The sequence below is a fragment of the Saccopteryx bilineata genome, chromosome 6 (genome assembly GCF_036850765.1).
Source record: "Saccopteryx bilineata isolate mSacBil1 chromosome 6, mSacBil1_pri_phased_curated, whole genome shotgun sequence".
In the NCBI taxonomy this organism is placed as follows: Eukaryota; Metazoa; Chordata; class Mammalia; order Chiroptera; family Emballonuridae; genus Saccopteryx; species Saccopteryx bilineata.
Genome location: NC_089495.1, coordinates 161,957,008 through 161,979,502, shown reverse-complemented (window position 1 = coordinate 161,979,502; position 22,495 = coordinate 161,957,008). Strand labels below are relative to the sequence as shown.

At 48.7% G+C, this 22,495-nt stretch overlaps 1 protein-coding gene across 1 annotated transcript; it reads right to left on the bottom strand.

Annotated features, from left to right (window-relative positions):
* Window positions 1-2,617: 2,617 nt before the first annotated feature.
* Window positions 2,618-21,708, bottom strand: LOC136309410 (CMRF35-like molecule 8). The gene is made up of 7 exons (XM_066237564.1): window positions 21,542-21,708; window positions 17,281-17,622; window positions 16,329-16,521; window positions 8,972-9,117; window positions 5,481-5,518; window positions 4,957-5,064; window positions 2,618-3,641 (listed from the first exon to the last, which is right to left on the bottom strand). The coding sequence occupies exons 1-7, from the start codon at window positions 21,597-21,599 to the stop codon at window positions 3,507-3,509; spliced, it is 1,020 nt and encodes a 339-aa protein (XP_066093661.1). The 5' UTR covers window positions 21,600-21,708; the 3' UTR covers window positions 2,618-3,506.
* Between the last annotated feature and the right edge of the window lie 787 nt (window positions 21,709-22,495).

Genomic DNA, 22,495 nt, shown 5'->3' with positions numbered 1-22,495 from the left:
AATCTGAGACTCGTCTTATATTAAGGTGACCAACTTTTTTACAATGAAAAGGAGGACAAAAATAAATTGAAGAAAACAATACCATAAATAAAAGAAACATTTTATTCATTGCAACAATAAGACACTATAATATGATAATGCATAATAAAACATTTGTAATATTTTATATTTTAATTATGCTTACATGCCTATTAATTTTTAATAATAATTGTAAGAAAAAAATACTCATTTAGATACAAATACATCTGTAAAGCCAGTAGCCATGGCCATCATCACAGCTGCATGGCCCGTGCAGGTTCACATTTGATTTGGACAGATGGTGATGAAACAACGGAGCCAAGAACTGGTGGGCCAGTTTTAATCCTAGCTCGCACCCAGCGGGCAAGAAATACACACAGTGGGAAAACACTTCCCTTTCCATTCAGGGCTCCCAAAGCCACTGACTTATCCAAGTTTCCTAGAATCAAAGGTTTCTACCTCACCAGCCTTATTCACCTCTGTTACCCATCTCCTTCTCTCTGCACAAACTCTGCACAAACTGGCTTCTCCCTCAGCACTCTGCCATCTTGGCTGCCTCTCCTCTCATCCACGTGGCCTTTTTCTGCCCTCCTCTCCCTCCATGGGATCATAATCCCCCTTCCCCGGAACAACGTGATCTCTTCTTTTAAAACTTTTTGGTGCAAAAGCCCTCCCCCAACACACATTAATATAACCACGCCCATCCCAAGCAAGAAGGGCAACTAATATTACCACCTGGGCAATGGGCTTCCAAATGGGCAGCGCCATCTTTAACAAAGTGAGCATAATATATTTTATCTGCCCAACAATGTCACATCATACAATGGATCGACTCTGCATCGATCGAATACCGACATTTACAGATTAGGCTTCCAATATCAAAAAGGAGGACATGGAGGAGGACACTTTTCAAGGAAGGACGGAACTTACAAAAGAAGGACTGTCCTCCCTAAAGGAGGACGATTGGTCACCTTACCTATATCACTTAATTTATAAGAGGCAAAAAGGAGCTCAAGCCCATGGGCACCCCCTAAGAAACCAAAGAAAAGGCTTCTCCCAATTTTTGCAAAGCAATACGGGTGCAGGTAAGATGGATCCCATCTGTCTTGGGACCCCCAGTGGTACCTGCCTGATCCACGGCATCCTGTATGTACAATACACAGTGTGTTTTTAGATAACAGCAGAAAAAACAAGTGGGGCCACTTCATTTATTTCATACGATCATCTTCATAAACTCACATTGTACATGAAATCTGTCATTTTTACAAAGTTCTGTGCCTCTCGTTCACGTGACCACAGATTCATTTTGATTTCCTATTTCAGTCTTCAATCTATCCAGGACCTCTGTGGGTGAGGGGACGGGGGGAGGTGAGGAGGAGACCCAGGCTTGTTCATCTCCACGTAGGGAGCAGGATTTCTCAGGTCCATCCCCTCCCAGTGACCGGTGGGTCACCCTTTTCATCAGACGAGACTGGGCGCGTTCAGGGTGGTACGGCCTTAGGCACCTTTACTGTCATACTTTAAGTTGCCCTCTGTGCAGTGGTCTGTCCTTGACCTTCCTGTTTTGCTGTTGATGTGCCGCTCTGATCTCGCGCCAGTTTCTCCACACCATGTTGATTGTGATAAGGTGCCAAGGAATTGTAAAACTTAGTATTAGCAACGCCATTTTAAAAAGGAAAAGTCAGGCTTCTTACCCCTACCTTTCTGTAGGAAAGGAAAGAGAAGAATGCAGGAGCTTTCTGGCTCACAAGGACAACTGGGTCATCTAGTCATAGTTTAGCTGATTCCTAGAATTCTCTGAAAGGGTGCCTGGGGCCACTTACCACACAGAGCAAAGAAGATAGAACTTATCTGAAAACCTTAGAAAACAATGTTTATGTACCTTAATCAAGAATTCCTAAACTCAGACTCACTCTCCCATCCTAAAATCGTAAGAGTGACTTATACCTCTGGACAAAGGGTATAAACCCCTCCTTACCCACCCCAACCAGTACTTGATTTTGTATAAAAGCATGCCCAGAACTGTATGAAGCCCTACATGACTTGGGACTGTGCCCCATGTAGCTAGCCGGCTAATTAATAAACTCAAAACTTCCTCTGTGACCTGCCTTGGTGCCTCTATGTAACCCGCGGATTAAAGCACACTACTTCACAACATGATCACTCCGGCTTTCTGGTCCATCTTAACATCTGGTGGGACAATTGCCCCCTTTAATCTTTTTGAAAGGTGAAATGAGCGATTCACAGGGCTTTATTTTGCTATATAAATGTTGAAAAATTTTATTAAGTTCCTTTTTAAAAATCTAGTTGCCGCCTGACCTGTGGTGGCGCAGTGGATAAAGCGTCGACCTGGAAATGCTGAGGTCGCCGGTTCGAAACCCTGGGCTTGCCTGGTCAAGGCACATATGGGAGTTGATGCTTCCTGCTCCTCCCCCCATCTCTCTCTCTCTCTCTCTCTTTCTCTCTCTCTCTCTCTCCTTTCTAAAATGAATAAATAAAATAAAAATAAATTAAAAAAAAAAAAAAAAAATGCCCTTCTCTGGAGCATTTTGAAAAAAAAAATAAATAAATAAATAAAAAATAAAAAAAAAAATAAAAATCTAGTTGCCATGTTTACTGGTACTGCATTAAATTTATTGATTAATTTGGGAAGAATTGACATCTTTATGCTATTAACCAAAACCAGAGCCTAACTGGCGTTTCTTAGACTTTTGCTTTTCTGCACAGATGTCTGCTATATTCTTGGTAAAGTTAGTGCATTACTTTATGTTTAGAGAATCACTAGTGAGGTGGAGAGACTGAGCTGGGCGGTTCCTTTCCCAGCAGTGATGACATCTGTCAGGCTGACCCCACCTGCTGGACCCTCCCAGCTTCTCTGTGCTTTTCCGGGGTCACAGGCAGGGCTTTCCTTAACACAGGATTGCAGATGCGTAGCAGGCATCGTTTAATAACTTTTCTTCTCTCGAGATAGTTTAAACTTTATTGATATCTCTTTTGTTAAAATAAATCGATCTAAGAGTCCAGGGGAACCAAGGACCCTGCCATTGCTGGTTCTGGTGCTGTAGGCAAGCGTCTCATTGGACCTCTGTCTCCTCGTCTGGGAGATGCGGTGTCCTGAGCTCGGTGCCTCAGCGTCCTCCTGGCTCTCTGCCAGTTCTCCCACCCCAGCAAGCCCAGATACTTCCACGGGCTTTACAAAGCGATTTAGAGGTAACACTCTGTGCGAGTCACATCTTTCCCTGGCGTCCCATGGGACTGAGCTCCCAGCTCACACACAGCTGGAATGAGACAGAGAAAAAAAGGAAAAGGTGACAACAGCCAGCGGGATGGGAGGGTATCCCACAGTTCCCCAGTGCAAGAGGGACAGCTCGCAGGAGCCCAGCCGGGGTTGGTCACCATGGAGGGGTGATGTGGTGAGGGTGGGGGGCTGGCCCTGGGCTCCCCGTGGTCTGCAGAGACCTCCAGGTGGTGAGGCTGGAGACACGGGCTTATTTCTTCTTAATGACGCTGTACTCTGGTTCCTGCTGGGGGGGCTTCTGTGAGGGAATCATGCTGTCCTTAGAATCCTGATTCTGGACGTTGAATGCCACCGTGGTGTAGTGAAGGTCTTCCCTGGGGGCCTGCTGCAGAAAGAGACCCAAGACTCAGGGAGAGGTGAAGGAGTCACAGACCCCCAGTCAAGGCTGGGGAGCAGGGACACCCAAGGAGGTCATGGGGAAGCGTCATGGGGGGTGGGGCTCCAGCCTTCCTCACTGTCCTGCCTTCTTTCTCCTAAAAGGACTGGGTTGCCAGATCCTGTCCACCTACCTGCTCCATCCCACCTGGTCCAGCCACAGAACAAAGTGCCTGTCATCAGAGCCGGTGGTCCCCAAGATCCACTTTAAGATCATTAGTCACCAAGTTAGAAAAACGAGGGTGTTGTAGTCTCAGGGCCATAAGTTTGAAGTTTAAATCTCTCCCCCATCTTTTCCACCAACTGTTCTTTAACCTCTGCTTGACCTCTTCCACGAAGCGGGAGAGGATTAATTGGGGGGACCCTGCGAGACTTCTTCCACTATTTCACTTTTTAGTGACTCTGCTTAAGGATTGACCTGCAGCCAGTCATTGATAAAAACCTGAAAAGCAGACTTGATACCAAAGAGATGATGGAGCCAAAACAGTAAGAAATCATAGGCTTTAACACTGGGTCCATGGCACATAGTAGGTGCTTCATAAAAGCTGTATTCTATTGGCTATCAGGTTCATAGCCGCTGACCATCTGAATAGCCCTCCATTCCCCAGCTCCCACCCCCACCCCCAGCCACAATTGTAGGGACTCACCCATGTAACCTTGAACCCTCTATGACTTGGATTGGGGAACTTTAGTTAAAAGCCCTGAGTGAATGTCTCTTGGATGCAAACACCAAGAAAGTGTGAGTGGGTGACCTTTGTGCAGACACAAAGGACTAAATGTGAACGGGCTTTAGGAAATTAGCCTAGAGGTTCTAGATTGCTCCTTCCTTTGTGCTTGTTAACTAGCAAAAGAAAAAGAATGTACTGACCCAAATTAGCCCTTTCTCCCTGTCGCAAAATGGCCATTAGTCATTCTTTCCCCTTATCACCTGATTCCCTCCCTTGTAATCCTGTTACCTCCGTTCTGCTTCTGGTAATAAAAGCTAAGAGAGGAGGAAATTCAGGTCTTCTTTGCCTCCCTTGGCAAGCCTCCCCCTCTTCCTCTTGACATAAATTTGTGTCTTGAGTAGGTTTTTTCCATGAGACACTGGTAGTTCCCAGAGGGCTGGAGTATTACAACAATGACATCAAGCTTTGGCAAAATCTACCTCTGCCCTACTTTCTGTGTGGCTCTGTCCTAGAGAGACACAAGATCACCGAGCCAGCCCCTCGCTTCCCTCTCCACCGCTGCCAGCCTCGTGCCGGAAGCTAGGTCCTTGCACTCACCACTGTGCTGTACTCCACCTCCACTTGCCTCGGGTGCACAGTCTCTTCCGGAAGGGGCCACATTGGCAGCTCCAAATTGGCATAGCAGGGCTCACTCTGCTGGGAAGCCTGGGGTGGGCGGTAGGGACAGGGCTTGGCAACTGTCCACGAGGCCCCTCCATGGTCCATCCCAGAGAGCCCTTTGCCCCTCTTCTCTGCAGGCATCTCCCCTTTCGTCGATGCTCCGGGGGCCTGAGCCCCAGCCTTCCTGCCCTGCCTCTCCCTCCCCCACTCTGCTCCACTCTAGGCAATGTTTGAATGCTCTCCCGTTTCACTTTCCCGGAAGGTGGGGGAAACAGACTGGCCAGAGCACAAGACAAGACCCAGTGAGCACATCTCCCAAGCATGTTGCTTCCTGCTCTGGGTGAGCAGCCCCCTCCTTTCATTGATGATCCACTCAGATCACCACTAGCCAGTGGGACAGTCCAACCCCCACACCCTTGTGCCCTGCCCAGTCACCCGGCACTCCTGGTGGCCTCTCTTACCTGACTGGGGCCCTGGGGTGGCTCCGAATTCTCATCAGCTAAAGAGACAAGGGGAGAGTGAGGAGGTGCGTCCCAGAACAAGGCAGGATGGCACCCCTTGCAATCCACCCAGAGAAAGGCCTTTCCCTGGAGACCTTAGTCCTGGGGACTTGTCACTGCAAGTCTGCAGCAGGGCTGGGACTCAAGGGTTTGCTGAGCGGGTGGAATAGTGAGCAAGGGAATGAGTGAATGAATGAGTGAGGGAATAAGTGAGGGAGTCAACGAGCAGGCAGGCTCCAGCTTGGAGAGAGCGGCATACAAAGCTGGTTTCAAAACAGCCACTCACAGAAAACACTCCCAGGAAAGGAGGAATGCCCATTTGAGAGGACCCACAGGCAAGATGAAAAATTCTGGAGATCTCCTTGCTGACAATGCGAATATACTTAACCCTACTGAACTATAAACTTAAAAGTGGTTAGCATGGTAAATGTTATGTCATGTGCAACGGCCACAATAAATTAAAAAAACAATGCAGCCCTGGCCAGACAGCTTAGTTGGTTAGAGCTTCATCCCAGAGCCCAGAGGTTGCTGGTTCCATCCTTGGTCAGGGCACATACAGGAACAGATGTTCCTGTCTCTCTCTATATATCCCTTCCTTTATCTATAAAAAAATCAATAAAGTAAGAAAATTTTAAATAAAATAAAATAAAAGGAGAACATCCTTACAAAGGCCTAGAACTGCATCCAATTGTGTCTCCAGGGTCATCTGCTCTGCGACCCGGCTTTGGGGTCTGTCCCTCACACACAGGAGGCCCAGTAGTTCAGTGGGGTGGGATCACAGCTCAGGAGCACAGCCTGTCACACTGCACCTGCAGTGGTGCTCGGCCAAGTCCTGCCTCTGAGCACAGCTCTGTGCGCCCTGGCCCTTCCAACCTGGGACACAGAATCTGGTGGGCCGTGGGTGACACACACACAGCCGAATGCCCTCGGGGTCGGGGCACGCCACCCCTGAGTTTGCAGCACCGGATGCCGCAGGTAGAGACACCGTTTGCCCCTCGGGGCTGAAGTCAAAGGTGAGATGCCCACAGTCAGAGATACAGGTCATGTACAACCAAAGTGTTTGCTGAGCCAGTAGTTCAGTCCACTTAACAGAACCTGCGACCATGTGCTCTGACGTGTGAACACATTCTGTTTTCAGTGCTGCGTGCAGGCTCCATCCCACCCTCGGCGGGAGAGGGCAGGTATGGAAGACCCAGCCTAGCCCTGGTAAGGGCAGTGACCCCCAGCACCCAGCACAGGCCCGGCACACAGTAGGTGCTGGGAACAGCTCTGCTGTGTGTGTGAATGATGTTACTCAATTGTGTAAATGAGAGATGAGGGCGGCTGAGGGCAGAACTGGAGGGGGTGTGCCAGGTCGGGTGTCAGGCTGAGGGGAGAGGAGCCGTGACAATGGGAAGGCAGTCCAGACATGGTCAGGGGACAGGAGCTGAGACTTGCAAAGCTGGGGAGGAAGAAGTGGTACTGGAACAGAAAGCCTGTCCACCATCACAGTTAAAAAGGTGGATTCCAACCACACACCGAGGAACTGTACAGTGCACTATTTCAAAAAGAACATCGGCAGCAGGGAAAATGATTCCATATATTAGGTGCAAAAAAAAAAAAAAAAAAAAAAGAGGCCCTGGCTGGTTTGCTCAGTGGTAGAGTGTTGGCCTGGCATGTGGAAGTCCCAGGTTCAATTCCTGGTCAGGGCACAGAGGAGAGGCGCCCATCTGCTTCTCCACCCTTCTCCCTCTCCTTTCTCTCTCTTCCCCTCCCACAGCCAGGGCTCCATTAGAGCAAAATTGGCCCGGGCACTGAGGATGGCTCCAGTTGCAAAGGAGCAATGCCCTAGTTGGGCAGAACATCGCCCCCTACTGGGTGTGCTGGGTGGATCCCGGCTGGGCACATGTGGGAGTCTGTCTCTCTGCCCCCCTGCTTCTCACTTCAGAAACATTTAAAAAATAAAAATAAAAGAAGAATCATGGTATGAAGCAAAGGTTTTAAGAAATATGTGTATACATAGGCATGAGGAAAGACTGGACCAACGTGGTTGGTTTTCTCTGGGTGATGGGAGTTCTAGTTTTTGTTTATTATGAGAAATTTATTCCTCCTTCGTGCTTCTACTTACTTTTGAATTTTCTACAACATAACGCCCATCTTTTTTCTATGCATCTTTTTTTAAAGGGGAACTTTTCTAGGTAAAAGGGCACTGTGGGAACCACTGAGACACACAGATTTGAGGCAGTGCAGTCTAGGGGAATCCTCATGCAGAACGGAGCACCCAGTGTCGGCTCTTTGAGAAGAAGGTTCCGGGAAAGCTGTGGGACAGCAGATGGGGAAGAGAAAGTGGCTGACACCCATTCTTCTCCTAAAGGCCTGAACCCTGCTGGGGGAGAGACAGCCTCATGGAGGAGTGGAGGGGGGCTGGCAGTGAGCACACAAGGCAGTGGTCTCCCAAAACTAGCCCCCAGTATGGAGTGACTCCCAACTAGCACTGCAGCTACGGAGAGTAACACTTTTCCTGCTTGCCCCGACCCCACTGCAGCCCTAAAAAGGCTGGACAAAGATTCCCTGGAGAAGCCCTCTGCTCTTCATATCAACAACTCCTGGCACAGGGAGCGAGCGTCAGACCCTCCAGGCTCCTGTGGGCCGCCTGCCAGCAGCGAGAAGGCCTCCTCACCTGTTCTCATTTCATTCACTCGCCTAGTGTCTACTGAGCACCTGCTCCCTGAGAACCAGACCGGGTGCTGGGCACACCACACGTGCTCTCTTCTGATCTGAGCTCAGAGGGGGACGACTGGGCCGCAAGATGCCCGGAGCTTCCTGGGTGCCCATTGAGGCTGGAGATATTCAATAATACATTAATTCAACAAACGCTGATGGGTGGGAGGCAGGGAAGGAAGCAGGTGCTGATTTGGAGTATAAAGGGCTATGATGGTGGAGATACAGAGGTACACCCAGGAGGCCCCCAGGCTATGCTTTGGAGGCCAGGAAATGGTCCCAGAGGAAAGGAGGTCTAAGGGCCGCCCTAGGGCCCACCAGGAGTAAGGCAGGAGTGAGGCAGGTGCCCAGAGGGAACACAGAAGGCGAGCCCGAGGTCAGGACCTTGGCAACTGACAAGAACTTGGGAATGACTGACTTTAAGGATGCAAGGATGGTGGGAGGGGTGGGCAGGGCCAGACTGTGGAGGGCCGTGGCTGTCCTGTAGCGGCCTACACATCTGAGGACAGGGGAGGTCATGGAAGGATTTTAAGCAGAAGAGGAGCAGTGCTTCATGGGAGGACCCCCCCCCCCAGGCCCTGCTGTGGGAAGGGCCTCCTTCTAGCGACCCACCTCCCATAGCCTGTATCCACCATACCAGGGTCACTTGCTCTGGGCCTACCCTGTACAGTCACCCAGGATATTCAGTCTGAGGGCATGCATTTGATGCCTACCCTGGGGTGGGGGGCAAAGGGGACAGGGTGCTGACTCACCTTTGATCCGCCTCCGAACCATTCTCCAGGCCAGCAGGGAGGTTCCCACCAGGAGAAGCAGCAACACGGCCGACAAGGAGAACAGCACTGGGACGCTGGAGGGAGACAGGGTGGTGGAGGGGGGCCGGGTGGTCCTGCCGTCCCCTCTTTGTTTCAATAAGTAGATAAGTTTACATCGGAAAAAAAAAGAAAAACCAGTAGAACATCTCGCTACTACGCAATCCCTCACCTAACCAATTCCCCGGGCCCACACACACAGCATACTTAAGAATCTTTATTCAGACACAAGAAAATGTGAATGTTTGTTATTTTCCTCCTTCTTTCACACAAAGGAGGCATAGTATAAACACTAGCTTTTTGCTTAACAATATACCTTGAACTCTGAGAGGATGGGGAAAACAAACAAACAAAGACAATACATCTTGGAGTTCTTTCCACATCAGTTGAATAGAAGTCCCTCACTCTTTTTTACAGCTGCATAGTATTCCACTGCCTGGCTGGATCATCATTTATTTAATTTGTCCCATGTAGTGCGCACTTCCCACCCACCACCATCTTCTGCAATCACAAGGATTGCTGCAAGCAAATCCCCTTGCAGCTCCACCACTGCACATGTGGGCAAGCAGCAGCAGACTTGCTAACATGAGTTAGGGTCCAGAACTCTCGCTTGCTTGGGCCCGTTCTTTTATCCCTAGTTGACCTTCATACAGTTCTAGTGTTTTTCTTAAAGATCTATCTCCCCTCTTCCCAAATTGCCTTGGCTTCAAGTCCCACAAAGACTAACTCTGCCCTCCGTGTGCATTCCTGCAGGGTCAATTTCTGGAAGTGGTGCATTTGGGGACTGAGTTTAGCCTTGCCTGGTATTGAGTGGGCAGGAAGTTTGCAGAAGGGTTATCATGTAGTGAAGAATCTTTGCCGGCTCTTGGGGACTGAAAGCCAATGGGGTCTTTGAAGTTTAGATTTTTGGGGGACAGAGGTGTAGGGAACTGGCAGTAAGCTGACAGTCTGCCCAACCCCCCACCTCACTTGTTCTGTGAAGTTGCTAAAGGCTATTTTGCTATGGTGCTGGTTTGTTTATACTCATCCTGCCCCCCATGATCCCTGGAAAGACTGGAGGCAAGTTTCTTTTATCCTTTGTCTTGTGAGGTTAAGATGTTCTGTATAGTGGGGGTTTTCGGCACTTGGTCAAATTCTTGGGTTGCCTTGGAAATATGATCAGAGATCTCTTTGATTTGCTAATTGCCTTACTTTGCCCTATAAATAAAGCAGTAAGCGGGTGTTAAGTGTGCTTTGTTCTTGCCATCAGCATTGCAGAGGCCTCCCGAACTCATCCTTTAACTCTAAGCCTATTTTCTTAATTCTGCGCCGTTCCCACTCAGGACCTGGAATTACTAGCCATGCTGGTTCACAGCAAGTGGCGCCTAAACAGGGACCTGAGAAAGGAAAAAAATTAACTAAAGGCAGGTGACGGAATTCCCCAAGTGCGCACAGTAAGTAAAGTTTTTGAATAGAGTTTTGGGAAAGAGTATAATCGGGAGTAATAAATTATGGGACATTTAGGGTCAAAAGTAAGGGACCTTTTTCTTTTTGTACAAATGTTTTTATTTAAGGAGAAGCTGTTGTCTAATCAGAGTGAGCTATAAATGGAGGGATATAAATTTGAGAACACCTTGGAGTCTGAGGATGACTGGGAGATAATGAGGATGTCGTGGCTGTGGCCGTTTTAACCTTTGCACCTCTGCCGCCCTCTGCTCTTTCTTATGCTTATTGGGTTGCTCCCAGGGTCTTTGTCTCAGACCTTTGGAGATTCTTGCTCCAACAAGCTTTAGATCAGGCTCGAGATATAGGGGATTACATCAGAATATATGCTGATATTGGGGCTTCATATATGGCTATTGCCTTAGTGTTTCAGGGGAGTTCTCCAGGACAATACTTTGATAAACAGCAGAACAAATGAAAGAAGGAAGGTCAGGGAAGTACATCTGCCTGTGGATCTTGTTTCCAATGCAGGGGTTTAGACATTTTGCTAGAAATTGCCCTGTTCCAACCAGATATCAGTCTTGGCCTCTCCTTCAAGGGCAGCCAGCTCCTAAAGCTCCAGACTTCTGCCCATGCTGTATGTAGGAAACGGAGACATTGGGTGAATGAATGTAAATCTAAGTATACTGCTGAAGGGCAGGTGATTCAGGGAAACAGACAATGGAGCCTGCCCCAGCCCTGTCAACTAAGTTTGACTCAGCTAAAATTGAGGCAGAGAAATCTCAGCATACCCAACTGAACTGCCAGTTGCAGCAGCTATTGGAATTTGAGAATGAATAGGAGACTCAGGTGTTAGGAAAGTTACAACTTTTCCTGTTATTGTCTAATTCTCTTCAATGTTTTAGCTACAATCCTCTGAACTATCATTTTGTTTCTTTCCTATTCTTTATCTGGAAATTTGGACAGGGGACCTGAGGTGGATCTGTCTACAAAATTTTTTGCAGCCGCCAAGATTTCTCTTGAGAAAGTTTTGATTAGTCTCATCCATCTTTTGTCCCTCTCACAAAATGCCCTAAGATCAGGCAAGCATCTTTCTAATCTGGTTGTGCTCTGAAATCCCGGGTTTCTCTCTGGTTCGTCTGATTCTTCTTTCTGTTTAGTCTTTGTTTAATGTTGTCTAAAATGTGTCTCTTTTTAAGGCCTGATTTAAGTTCTTGCATGCAAAAATTAGAAATGCCAGCTCTAATATTGAAAAAATAAAACGGTTTCATCCTTACTTTTTTTTTAAATTGGAACATGTAAGGAGTGCTCATTTAAATTTAAATAGAATAGAATGTGGATCCTAAAGACTTGCTAATTTGGTGGAGCTGGTGCATCTGTTATTGCTAAGTAACATTGGGTTTTATTTTGTTTTCTTTTCTCTCGACTCACTCATGAAGCAGTCAATGAGGGGCAAGCTGCGAGACTTGGTGCAAGGTATATTTCCCTAACAAAGATGTAAGGTTTTTTTTTTACAATGAAAAGATAACAAAGGTCATACTGGATTTTGCCAGCCTTATGTGCTCTCTAGAGTGCCTGTTAATTAACGGGGTAGAAATGTTTTGAAAAATATGGGAGTGTTACTTGGAAAAGCATTTACTATATTTTGTCAGACTTTTGGAATTAACATGAGGACAGGTATTTCCTACAATCCTCAGGGTCAAGGCATTATAAAGTGTGCCCAGCAAATGCTTAAAGGTCAATTATAAAAAATAAAAAAGGAGGAGTCATATCCTGGAACTCCTGCAAATCTTCTTTGTCATGCTTTTTACTTTAATTTTTTTGTTTGTTTGTATTTTTCCAAAGCTGGAAACGGGGAAGCAGTCAGACAGACTCCCGCATGCGCCCGACCGGGATCCACCTGGCATGCTCACCAGGGGGTGATGCTCTGCCCATCTTGGGGTGTCGCTCTGCGCAATCAGAGCCATTCTAGCGCCTGAGACAGAGGCCATGGAGCCATCCTCAGCGCCCGGGCCAACTTTGCTCCAATGGAGCCTTGGCTGCGGGAGGGGAAGAGAGAGACAGAGAGGAAGGAGAGAGGGAGGGCTGGAGAAGCAGATGGGCGCTTCTCCTGTGTGCCCTGGCTGGGAATCGAACCCGGGATTCCTGCACGCCAGGCCGATGCTCTACCACTGAGCCTACTGGCCAGGGCTTTTAAATTTTTTAAATACTGATGTACAAGGCCATTCAGCAGCCAAGATACTCTGGAATCCTTCAAGGAAAGCCTTCTCTGAAGTGCAATGAAGGGACCCACTCACAGGAATCTGGCAAGGGCCAGACCTTGTTCTATGGGGCCGAGGATGTGTGTGTGTTTTTTCTAGGTCTGCTGAGGCTCCTAGGTGGGTTCCTGAATGATTGGTAAGACACCATGAGCCAGGATGAAACTCACTTCACAAGAGCTATTGTATAAGGCTTATTTTACTATGCTGTCATCCTTTTCTCTGTCAAACCTGTTCCCTCTATCAAATCCTCTTAGCACACTCCAAACTTCTTTCTCCTGCAAATTTCTACCTTCCTTCATTTGATCCAGCTGATAACACTGTCCTGTCTTTTTCCAATCAGCTCTAGATATATGGAAAAAGTTTATATAGGCAGAGGAAGATCCTCAAACCCCTCAATGAGATCTCCTGAGCATGACTATTTTAAAGTCTATAATGACCGAGAGGAACAGGAAAAGGCAGACAAAGCCCAAAGAGATCAGGCAAAATACCAGCTCTTGACATATACCCTTAAAGGCTCCAATGCCCCTAATGGGCCTCATAAGACTCCATGAGGGCCCTGCTTCAAGAGTGGAAAGGAAGGTCATTGGGCTAAAGCTTGCCTGGCTTCTTGGCCCCCACCAGGGCCATGCCCTTGTTGTGGAAAAAAGGGACACTGGAAGGTAGGCTGCCTCCTAGCTCCTCTAAGGAGGGTTTAGTCTCTTCTAGCCCTACCCCAGCCACCTGAGACTTGCCACTGAAGACTGAAGGTGCCCACGGCCATCAGCCCAATCTCACGTCACCATGAACAAGCCTAGGGAAACCATCCAAATAGCAGGTAAGCTGATCTTATTTCTTATAAACACGAGGGCCACTTATTCTGCTTTGCCTGAATACTCAGGTTCTGTTCATCCCTCAAAGATCTCTGTTGTGGGTGTTGATGGTCTTATTTTCCTCCCTGTTTGTCATGAATCTGCTGCCTTATTTAATACACAGTATCTCCTTTACACACTCTTTTCTTCTCCTGCTTCAATGCTCCATACCTATTTTAGGCTGGGACTTACTCTCCAAATTCAGAGCCTCTCTCTCTCTTTCTCTCTCTCTCTCTCTCTCTCTCTCTCTCTTTTTGCCCACTTCTGTTATGAATTTACCTCTACCACCCAGCATAGTGAATCCCAAGTTTCTCCTCACCACCCCATGGCTGCAAAACTCCAGGAAAAGGCCCCCTGGTTTCATCTCTCCAGGTTAAAGAGAACAGAAGCTCCATCTCCCTACATGCTGCAGATGGCCCTTCCAGTTTATCTGAATCATTGCCAGAAATCCAGTCTTGACACTAAGCTTGAAACAAAAGCTTAATGTGCTAGAAGCAGTGGTCATTGGGACCTGGACGCTAGCTGCAAAGTGTGGAAATGTGACAACAGTTCCAGTGCCTTGCAGACTTTTCCTGAATGTGTGTGACTCCTGCTCCTTGGGACAGTTCTCAGACTGAAGTGGGATTGGGTTACATTTACAAATAATGTGGAGCAGTGATGGTGTCAACATGGACCTGGTGAAATTATATAACATGTAAAGGACATTCAGAACTGCAAAAATTCTATTTTAGATCCATCTGTATTAGCTAAGAATTTGCTTGATAATCTAAAAGGCTTTAATCCCTTTATTGTATTAAGACACTTGTTTTGATATCTGTTAGTATTGGCTATTTTAATTTTGTGTTTATTTATATTTTTCCAGTCTGCCTCCAAATTGGAACATGGGAAATCACATGAGTATGAATCACAGCACACGAATTGAAGTTAAAAAATAGAAAAGGGGGATACACTGGGGACTGAAAGCCAATGGGCTCTTTGAAGTTTAGATTTTGGGGGGACAGAGGTGTGGGGAACTGGCAGTAAGCTGACAGTCTGCCCAACCCCCCACCTCACTTGTTCTGTGAAGTTGTTAAAGGCTATTTTGCTATGGTGCTGGATTGTTTATACTCATCCTGCCCCCCATGTCCCCTGGAAAGACTGGAGGCAAGTTTCTTTTATCCTTTGTTTCGTGAAGATGTTATGTATGGTGGGGGTTTTCGGCACTTGGTTAAATTCTTGGGTTGCCTTGGAAATGTGATCAGAGATCTCTTTGATTTGCTAATGGCCTTACTTTGCCCTATAAATAAAGCAGTAAGCAGGTGTTGAGTGTGCTTTGTTCTTGCCATCAGCATTGCAGAGGCCTCCTGAGCCCATCCTTTTTCACTCAGGACCTGGAATTACTAGCCTCGCTTTAGCAGCAGCCGGCTCCTGGGAGGGAGGCCCTAAACCCTCAGGATTTCTCTTGGTATTCACAAACCCCTTGCATCACCCCTAAGATTATACTAAGAGATGAGATGACTCAGGCTGCTCTGTCTATGCAGTAGCCTACTCTTTGTCTCACTGTTTCACTACTAAACTCACTTCCACTTTAAACTAAAAAAAAAAAGAGAGAAAAAAGATAAGTCAGGATGGTGTCTGGTCACCAGAAGGAACAGACATGTGATTAGAGATTTGGGCTCTGAGCCAGCCTGACCTTCAGGGAGTGCAGGGGGGCTGAGAATTGAGTTCAATCATGTGGTCAGTGATTCAACCAGTCAGTCTATGTCATGAAACCCAAATAAAAAATCTGGACATGAGACCTTGGAGGAACTTCCTGGTTGTTGAACACATGTTCCAGGAGGATGATGCACCCCAGCTCTACTGGGAGAGGGCAGGGAAGCTCTGCATTCAGAGCCCTCCCAGACCTCACTCTGTGTGTCTCTTCATTTGGCTGGTCCCAACTTTTATCCTTTACAGTAAAACTGTTATCATAACTATGGCACTTTCTTGTCTTCTGTCAGTGAGCTTACCAATAGTCAAAGCCAAGGGGTTATGGAACCCCCAAATTTGTAGTGAGTTGGTTAGAAGTGCAGTGGCCTGGGGATCCCCAAGGTGCTCTGACATTTGAAGTCAGGCAGTAGTATGGGACCAAGCCCTTTAGCCTGTGGGGTGTGTGTGAATCCAGGTGTCATCAGTGCTGGAAGGGAATCACAGGACCCCAGGTGGTGTCTGTGAACCGCACAATGGTTTGGAACAGCATGCATTTTTCTGGAAAGTCTGTAAATGTTGTCAGATTCTCCTGGGGTTTGTGACCTCTTCCAAGAGTCAAGAATCACTAGTTTAGAAGAAAGAAACTAAGACTTCAGAATCATATAACCCTGTGTTGAAAGCCCAGCCTTCCTCTTGTAGCTACATGACCCAGAAATCACTTAACCAGTCCAGCCTCAGTTTACCCATCTGTAAAGTGAGAACAGTAGTGGTAGAGGGTTATGGTGGGGAGCACATGAGAATGCTCACGGGAGGCAATTAGCCGAGCCTGGTGGGTGACAACAGCTCTAATTAAATGTTACTTCCCTTTCATCCACACTAGCTTCTCCTCAAGAAGTCTCCGACCCCAGGCAGGTCCAGCATGGACTCAGCAGCCCAAGCTTTCAGCCTGGGGCTGGTGCAAAGGGAGCCAGAAGCTCCAGCCAGCAGGGGCAGGACCCCCCCCACACACACACACACACACACACACAACACCACCACCAGAGGACCACACGGCTGGGAGGGAGGTGGCCGCCCTGAGCTCCTCCTGATGACCAAGCCCACCTCCAGGACACAGGGACTAGGGTGCCTTGCCTGTGGTCCTGGATCTTCTGGAAGTCATCCTGGCTGTTCGTGCTGCAGGTGACATCCACTGTGACTGGAGTTGTGGACACAGTTGGAATTTTGGCTGTGATTGTCGTGGTCTTGGCTGTAGTAATAGTCGTAGGTAACATTATCAGTGGTGTTGATGGTGTGGCTGGTGCAGAAAACACAAATCAGACCCAGAGACCTCTCTTCCGACTCTCCTACCACTGGCCAACACCATTTTGGTTTGGTTTTACACAAAACACTCTCTCAGGAAGGCCAAAGTCTGCCCAGGATTGTCCAGGGCCAAGTGAGCATTTCCTACTAGGACATGGGTACTGCCCCCGAGAGTCCTGATTCAGGCCTGGCTAGGAGGGTCATGGCCCTCCAGAGAGGCTCTAAGTCACCTCTGCCCCCTGTATTGCCTCCTTCCAGCGACTGCCACATGCTGCCTGCCAGAGATGTTGGTTTGCTGCAAACCAGACACGTCACTTAGAGCTCCCACATGCTTAGCACCTTGTGCTCCTGACCTCCCCCATGCAGCTCTGGCTTCTGCAGGCTGACCTACAATGTCTCCTCTCCTCCACACACTGCCTTCTCCACCTCCCCTTCACCTGTCAAGCACCTTCCCATCCCTCAGGACTGAGAAGAGGTGCCAGCTCCTCCAGGAAGCTTCTCTCTCTCTCCTCTCTTCTCTTCTCTTCTCTTCTCTTCTCTTCTCTTCTCTTCTCTTCTCTTCTCTTCTCTTCTCTTCTCTTCTCTTCTCTTCTTCTCTCTCTCTCTCTCTCTCTCTCTCTCTCTCTCTCTCTCTCTCTCTCTCTCTCTTTCGAGTTTGCTCTGAGTCTCTGATCTGATCCCTGCCCCGGCTATTTCAAGCTGAGACTTTCTTGTCAGTCTGGAGCTGGGACGGGGGAGGGTGTGTGCGGCTCACCTGGAATCACAGTCACCACAACCTTCCAGGTGGGGTCCCATCCTCCTTCGTGCCATGGTAAATTGATCCCACACCCGTATGTCCCTTCATCATCCTCTGTGAGGCTCTCCAAGGTCACTGTGAAGGTGTGGTTTGCTGGATGGTCCCTGATGGACACACGGCCATGCCTCACTTCTCTCTGTGACTCTGTGGTCTCCACAATCTTCTTCACCAGTGGCGAATATGAGCCTTTGTACCAGTATTTCTTATTTTCTGTGAACTCCTCATTGTACCGACACTGCACGCTCAGGGATCCCCCCACAGGGCCCATCACGTGGCTGGGGCCCCTCAGAGACAAACAGCCTGAAAGACACAGCCAGTCCAGCTCCTCATTAGATGGGCCAAGGTCAGGTCGCCCTGGGTCACCCCATAGGTCTCCCCATTTTACATCAGCCAGATCGTATCTTGAGTGTCCCCTTCTTCCTCTCTGTTGCCCAGTGTTTTGATCCCACAGCCCCTTTCTCGAGACCCCAATTTCCTTTTGCTGCCCTCCCACCCCTCACTGACCAGGATCCCACTTGCAAACTTGTCAGGACCATAAGAACTCACTCCAGTGCCCTGTTCTCCCCGGAGACCCTCAAGTACTATTTCAGTGTGCTCCCCTCACCACCCCATCGCAGCCCCGTGTCCACCGTGCCATGACCACATGCGTCCCTCAGTCCCTCCACAGAGGCTGTCACAACCTCCTCTACTGGCCTGGGTGAGCACATGCCCTGCAGAGAAGGCCTTCCTGAGCCCTGTCACAGGTGTGACACTTACTGAGACGCTCACTAGTGATGGTGAAGGTGAAGTGAAAGAGCATGGAAGACTGGTTTATGTGTCAGCTCTCTGACATAGCAGCTGTGTGTTCTGGGGCAGGTTACTTAACCTCTCTGAGCTTCAGGTGCCCATCTGCACAGTGGTGATCTGGTAGGCCTCATATTGCACTTGGGGCACTGAGTGAGATAATGGGTGTAAAATACCCGGTAAACATTATTAGGTTGAACTATACGAAACTGCTGATATCTAGCTGTTTTTGACCAAGAAACCAGGAATTCCATATGATTCAACCTAATAAAAATAGGTCATCCTCTGTCTAGCCAGATTAAGAAATAGCCACAGATCAAACCAGACCTGTGGTGACGTAGTTGATAAAGCATCGACCTGAAATGCTGAGGTTGCTGGTTTGGGGCCCTGGGGTTGCCCAGTCAGGGCACAAATGAGAAGCAGCTATGAGTTGATGTTTCCCTCTCCTCCCCCCACTTTTCTCTCTCTCCCTTCTCTCTCTAAAAATCAATAAATAAAATCTTTAAAAAATAAATTACCACCTGACCAGGCGGTGGCGCAGTGGATGGAACGTCGGACTGGGATGCAGAGGACCCAGGTTCGAGACCCCGAGGTCACCAGCTTGAGCATGGGCTCATCTGGTTTGAGCAAAAAGCCCACCAGCTTGAACCCAAGGTCGCTGGCTCCAGCAAGGGGTTACTCGGTCTGCTGAAGGCCCGCGGTTAAGGCACATATGAGAAAGCAATCAATGAGCAACTAAGGTGTTGCAACATGCAACGAAAAACTAATGATTGATGCTTCTCGTCTCTCTCCGTTCCTGTCTGTCTGTCCCTGTCTGTCCCTCTCTCTGACTCACTGGCTCTGTAAAAAATAAATAAATAAATAAAATTTAAAAAAAAAAATAAATAAATAAAATAAATTACCACAAATACAGAGAAAATGAAGAGAATCAAGATGGAACTTTGCAGAAATTCTCTATAGATACATGTGTAAATCTGGAAGAATGTGTGATTTTCCAGAAAAACACAAATTACTAAAATCAACACAGACCAAGTAAGTGCTTAATAAACACATATCTGCTTCAGTCTTCCTTCATCACCTAAGACCCCTGTCCTGGTCCCATGTCCCAGATCTATACTCCACCTCTCTGCAGCTGTCCTCTCCTGTCTTCCTTCTCTGCCAAGGCCCTGGCTCCCTCCCTGACCTTGGTTAGCCCATCACCGCACCCCCAACACCCAGTCCTGTCCATCTGTCCATCTCCGGTGTCTGACTTCCCTTTGTGTTTGTTCTTATGTGTCCTCTCTCCTTCCCTCCCTCCCTCCCTCCTTTCCTCCCTCCCTCCCTCCCTCCCTCCCTCCTTCCCTTCCTCACTCTCCTTTCTTTCCTCCCTCTCTCCATGTCTTCCCTCTCCCTCCCTCCCTCCTTCTCACTCCCACCCCCCTCCAGATTTGCTTTTCTCCACCATAAATCTAAACTCTTGGGTGAAAAAAAATGTCACCATTTCCCCTGAAACTTCTGCCCCGTGAAGGTGTCATTATAACTTAGAGATAGGGAGGATGTTGAAAACCTGCAGTCTGTCCCCCACATACCTGGAGCCATGACACTATGCACAACCCTCCCAGTCTGGCGTCTTTATGCTTTGACTGGTCTACCACTTATCACCAACCCCTCCCTGCTAACCAGACACACAGGAACCTGGACCTGGGGCCAGGGTCCTCACCATTTCCCAAACCCTCCCACCAGAATGTTCCTCTGTTGTCCTAATGTTTACTTTAGGACCACAGTCTCCTCCCTCTCAATCCCAGAGAGAGGAGTGAACCCTCCAACTCCTCAGGAGAGGAGCACAGGCTGACACCCAGCCCAGGAGGAAGGAAAAAGTGAAAAGCCAAAGCAGAAGTAGGTGCATCAGGAAACAGAAAAACAGCAGATTTACTGTAAATTGAAAATGGATTTTTCTTTTGAAAGGGACAAACAATGAAACAGACATTCTAGTGGGCAGGCAAATCAAGAATAAAAGGGGAAAGATACATCCACAGACAACCACAAAGAAAATTAACCGGGGTCATTTGCAAGTCTCTACAAATAAGTCTGCAAACTTGGATGAAACTTGTAAATGCCCAATTTTGGCCCCCAATACATTTTTTAATGTAGACCAAGAATGATGAGTATTAGCATGAGTCGTTTCCCAGTGGTGACTACATGAGATGATGTGGTGATCATTTCACAATGTATACTTATATCAAAGATCACGTGTACACCATAAATGTGCACAAATTTTACTTTAATTATACCTCAATGAGTAAGGGGGGAAGAGTTTTATCCTTCCAAAATAAAAAGGAGCGAAACCCAGATAGTGCCCAAGGTAGTACCCTTAAACTTTCAAGCCACAAGCAATTCCAATTGCATTTCAGCATTTGCAGAAAAATACAGAAACAGGAAAACCTGCCTAATTCTTTTTGTGTCGTCAGTATGATATAGTGAGACTAAAATCTGGCCAAATCTCTTAATATAATTGACCACCTTAAGAGTTCAGGGAGAGGAGTGTAATCATCTCCATAGATAATGAAAAAGCATCTGACAACTGTTGCTGTTGGTTTTAACAATGCTTCGTAAACAGACACGTGTGGGCACCTTCTTCAGACTTAATGGGAAACACTGGACACCTGCCCCGGTCGCGGACAAGGCAGGAGTGACCATGCCACCTCGGTCCTGGGCATCAGCTCGTGGTCAGTGAGAGGGTGGCGAGGGAAGAGGCATCAGGAAGGTACCTGGGCTCTCCAGCCAGCAGGTCCCATGGAAATGCAGAACAGCGGGAGGGTCAGTAAACACACGGCCAGGATGAGATGACTGCTTCCAGTTAATTCACAAGTCATAGCTTTCTGATAGACAGCTAGTTCACAAAGGAAATGGAAGAAAATCGTGGAGAGGAGCCTGGTCCTTCTCTCTGGTGAAAACCTCCTACCCCCCTTCCTCCCAACAGCCTTCCCTCTCTGTCCCCATCTCCCTGCTGGCTCTCAGCTCTGTCCCCTCAAGGGGCCCTCCCTACACACCTCCATGTCCCTGACACCATGGCCTGCTAACTCAGCTCCCAAGAGGGCGCCTCCCATCAAAACCCAGCCTCCCATGTGTGCTCAGGGCGACCACTCTCCCACACTCCCCACTGTGTCCTGCCTCCCTGCCTCTTCACCTCTGGAGAAGCCCTTCTCCGTGCCCACCCCTTTGCTCCAAGCCCCACCGTGGCTCATCAAGGGTCAGGCAGATGCTGAAGGAGTCAGACCCTCGCTCCTTGTGTTCCCAGAGCTCCTTGTGTTCCCTGGTGGACAGAGCACCCCCATCCTGAGCTCAGTATAGAGCCCAGCCTGGGGTTGCTTCACCGACCGCCTCCCACAGCCCTACACCAGCCTTCCACTCTCCCTCCCACCCTTCCGCCCGCTGACCCTCCCCAGCAGCCCCTCACCTGGGACCCAGAGAAGGAGCAAAGCTGCAGGCAGCCAAGCCGGGCCCTGCTGAGTCATCTCTGTGGCAGCCTGGTCCCTGGTTCACTGAAGGCTGGCAGCCGGCAGGCCACATGCCTCAGTCCTCCTGGAGGGGGCCAGCCAAAACGACAAGGCTCCTACTTCTGCTTTTCTCTGCTCCGCTGCTTCCTGTTAACTGCTGTTTTGGTTTTGTTTCTAGAGCTGGTCAGGAAATGGAGGGCACTGAGGGAGCAGAGACCGGGGGTGGAGGTGGGGGGGCAGGGCTGGTTGAGAGCCCCCCCCCCCCCCGGAACCCAGCACAATCCTACTAAATCCCAGATAAGGCACAGTTCTGTTCACGTTTTCAGAGAGGAGACTTCTCCATTCCTCCACAGCTCACAGGCCTGTGTCCACCCTCTCTCTCATCCCCCAAGACCAGAGCTCAGGGCCGGGTTTCCTTCTGGTCGGGCCCAGCCACTCCTCCAACCCCTCTCCTCAAGGTGGGTGGTCAGGGTGAGACCTTGTGGAGAGGAGCCCTGAACAGCACCCACAGTTAGGCCACCCCAGGGAGCTCCCTTTCCATGAATATAAGCTCCCTTCCTCCAGCTCAAGGCCTGAACCCCCAAGTTGACACAATGACCTCAGAGTCCCTGAATGTTTCCTAGTCTTGCAAATGTGCCCTCAACTTGACCCAAAGTTCCTCAGGCTGTGACCTTGCTTTCTGTGTGGCTCAGGCTAGACCCAGCTCAGGGCAGGACACAGACCAGGGACTCAGCAAGCCCTACAGGCCACAGTAGCATTTTCCCCAGGAGAGTGCGAGGGAACCAAGGAGAGTCGCTGGCTGTCCTTCCGGAGGGCTCCACAAAGAGTTTGGTAGGAATCGGGAGGATTTCTATAGCAATATAGTCATAGATTGACCAACACTGTGAAGACCTAGATCAGGGGTCAGGAACCTA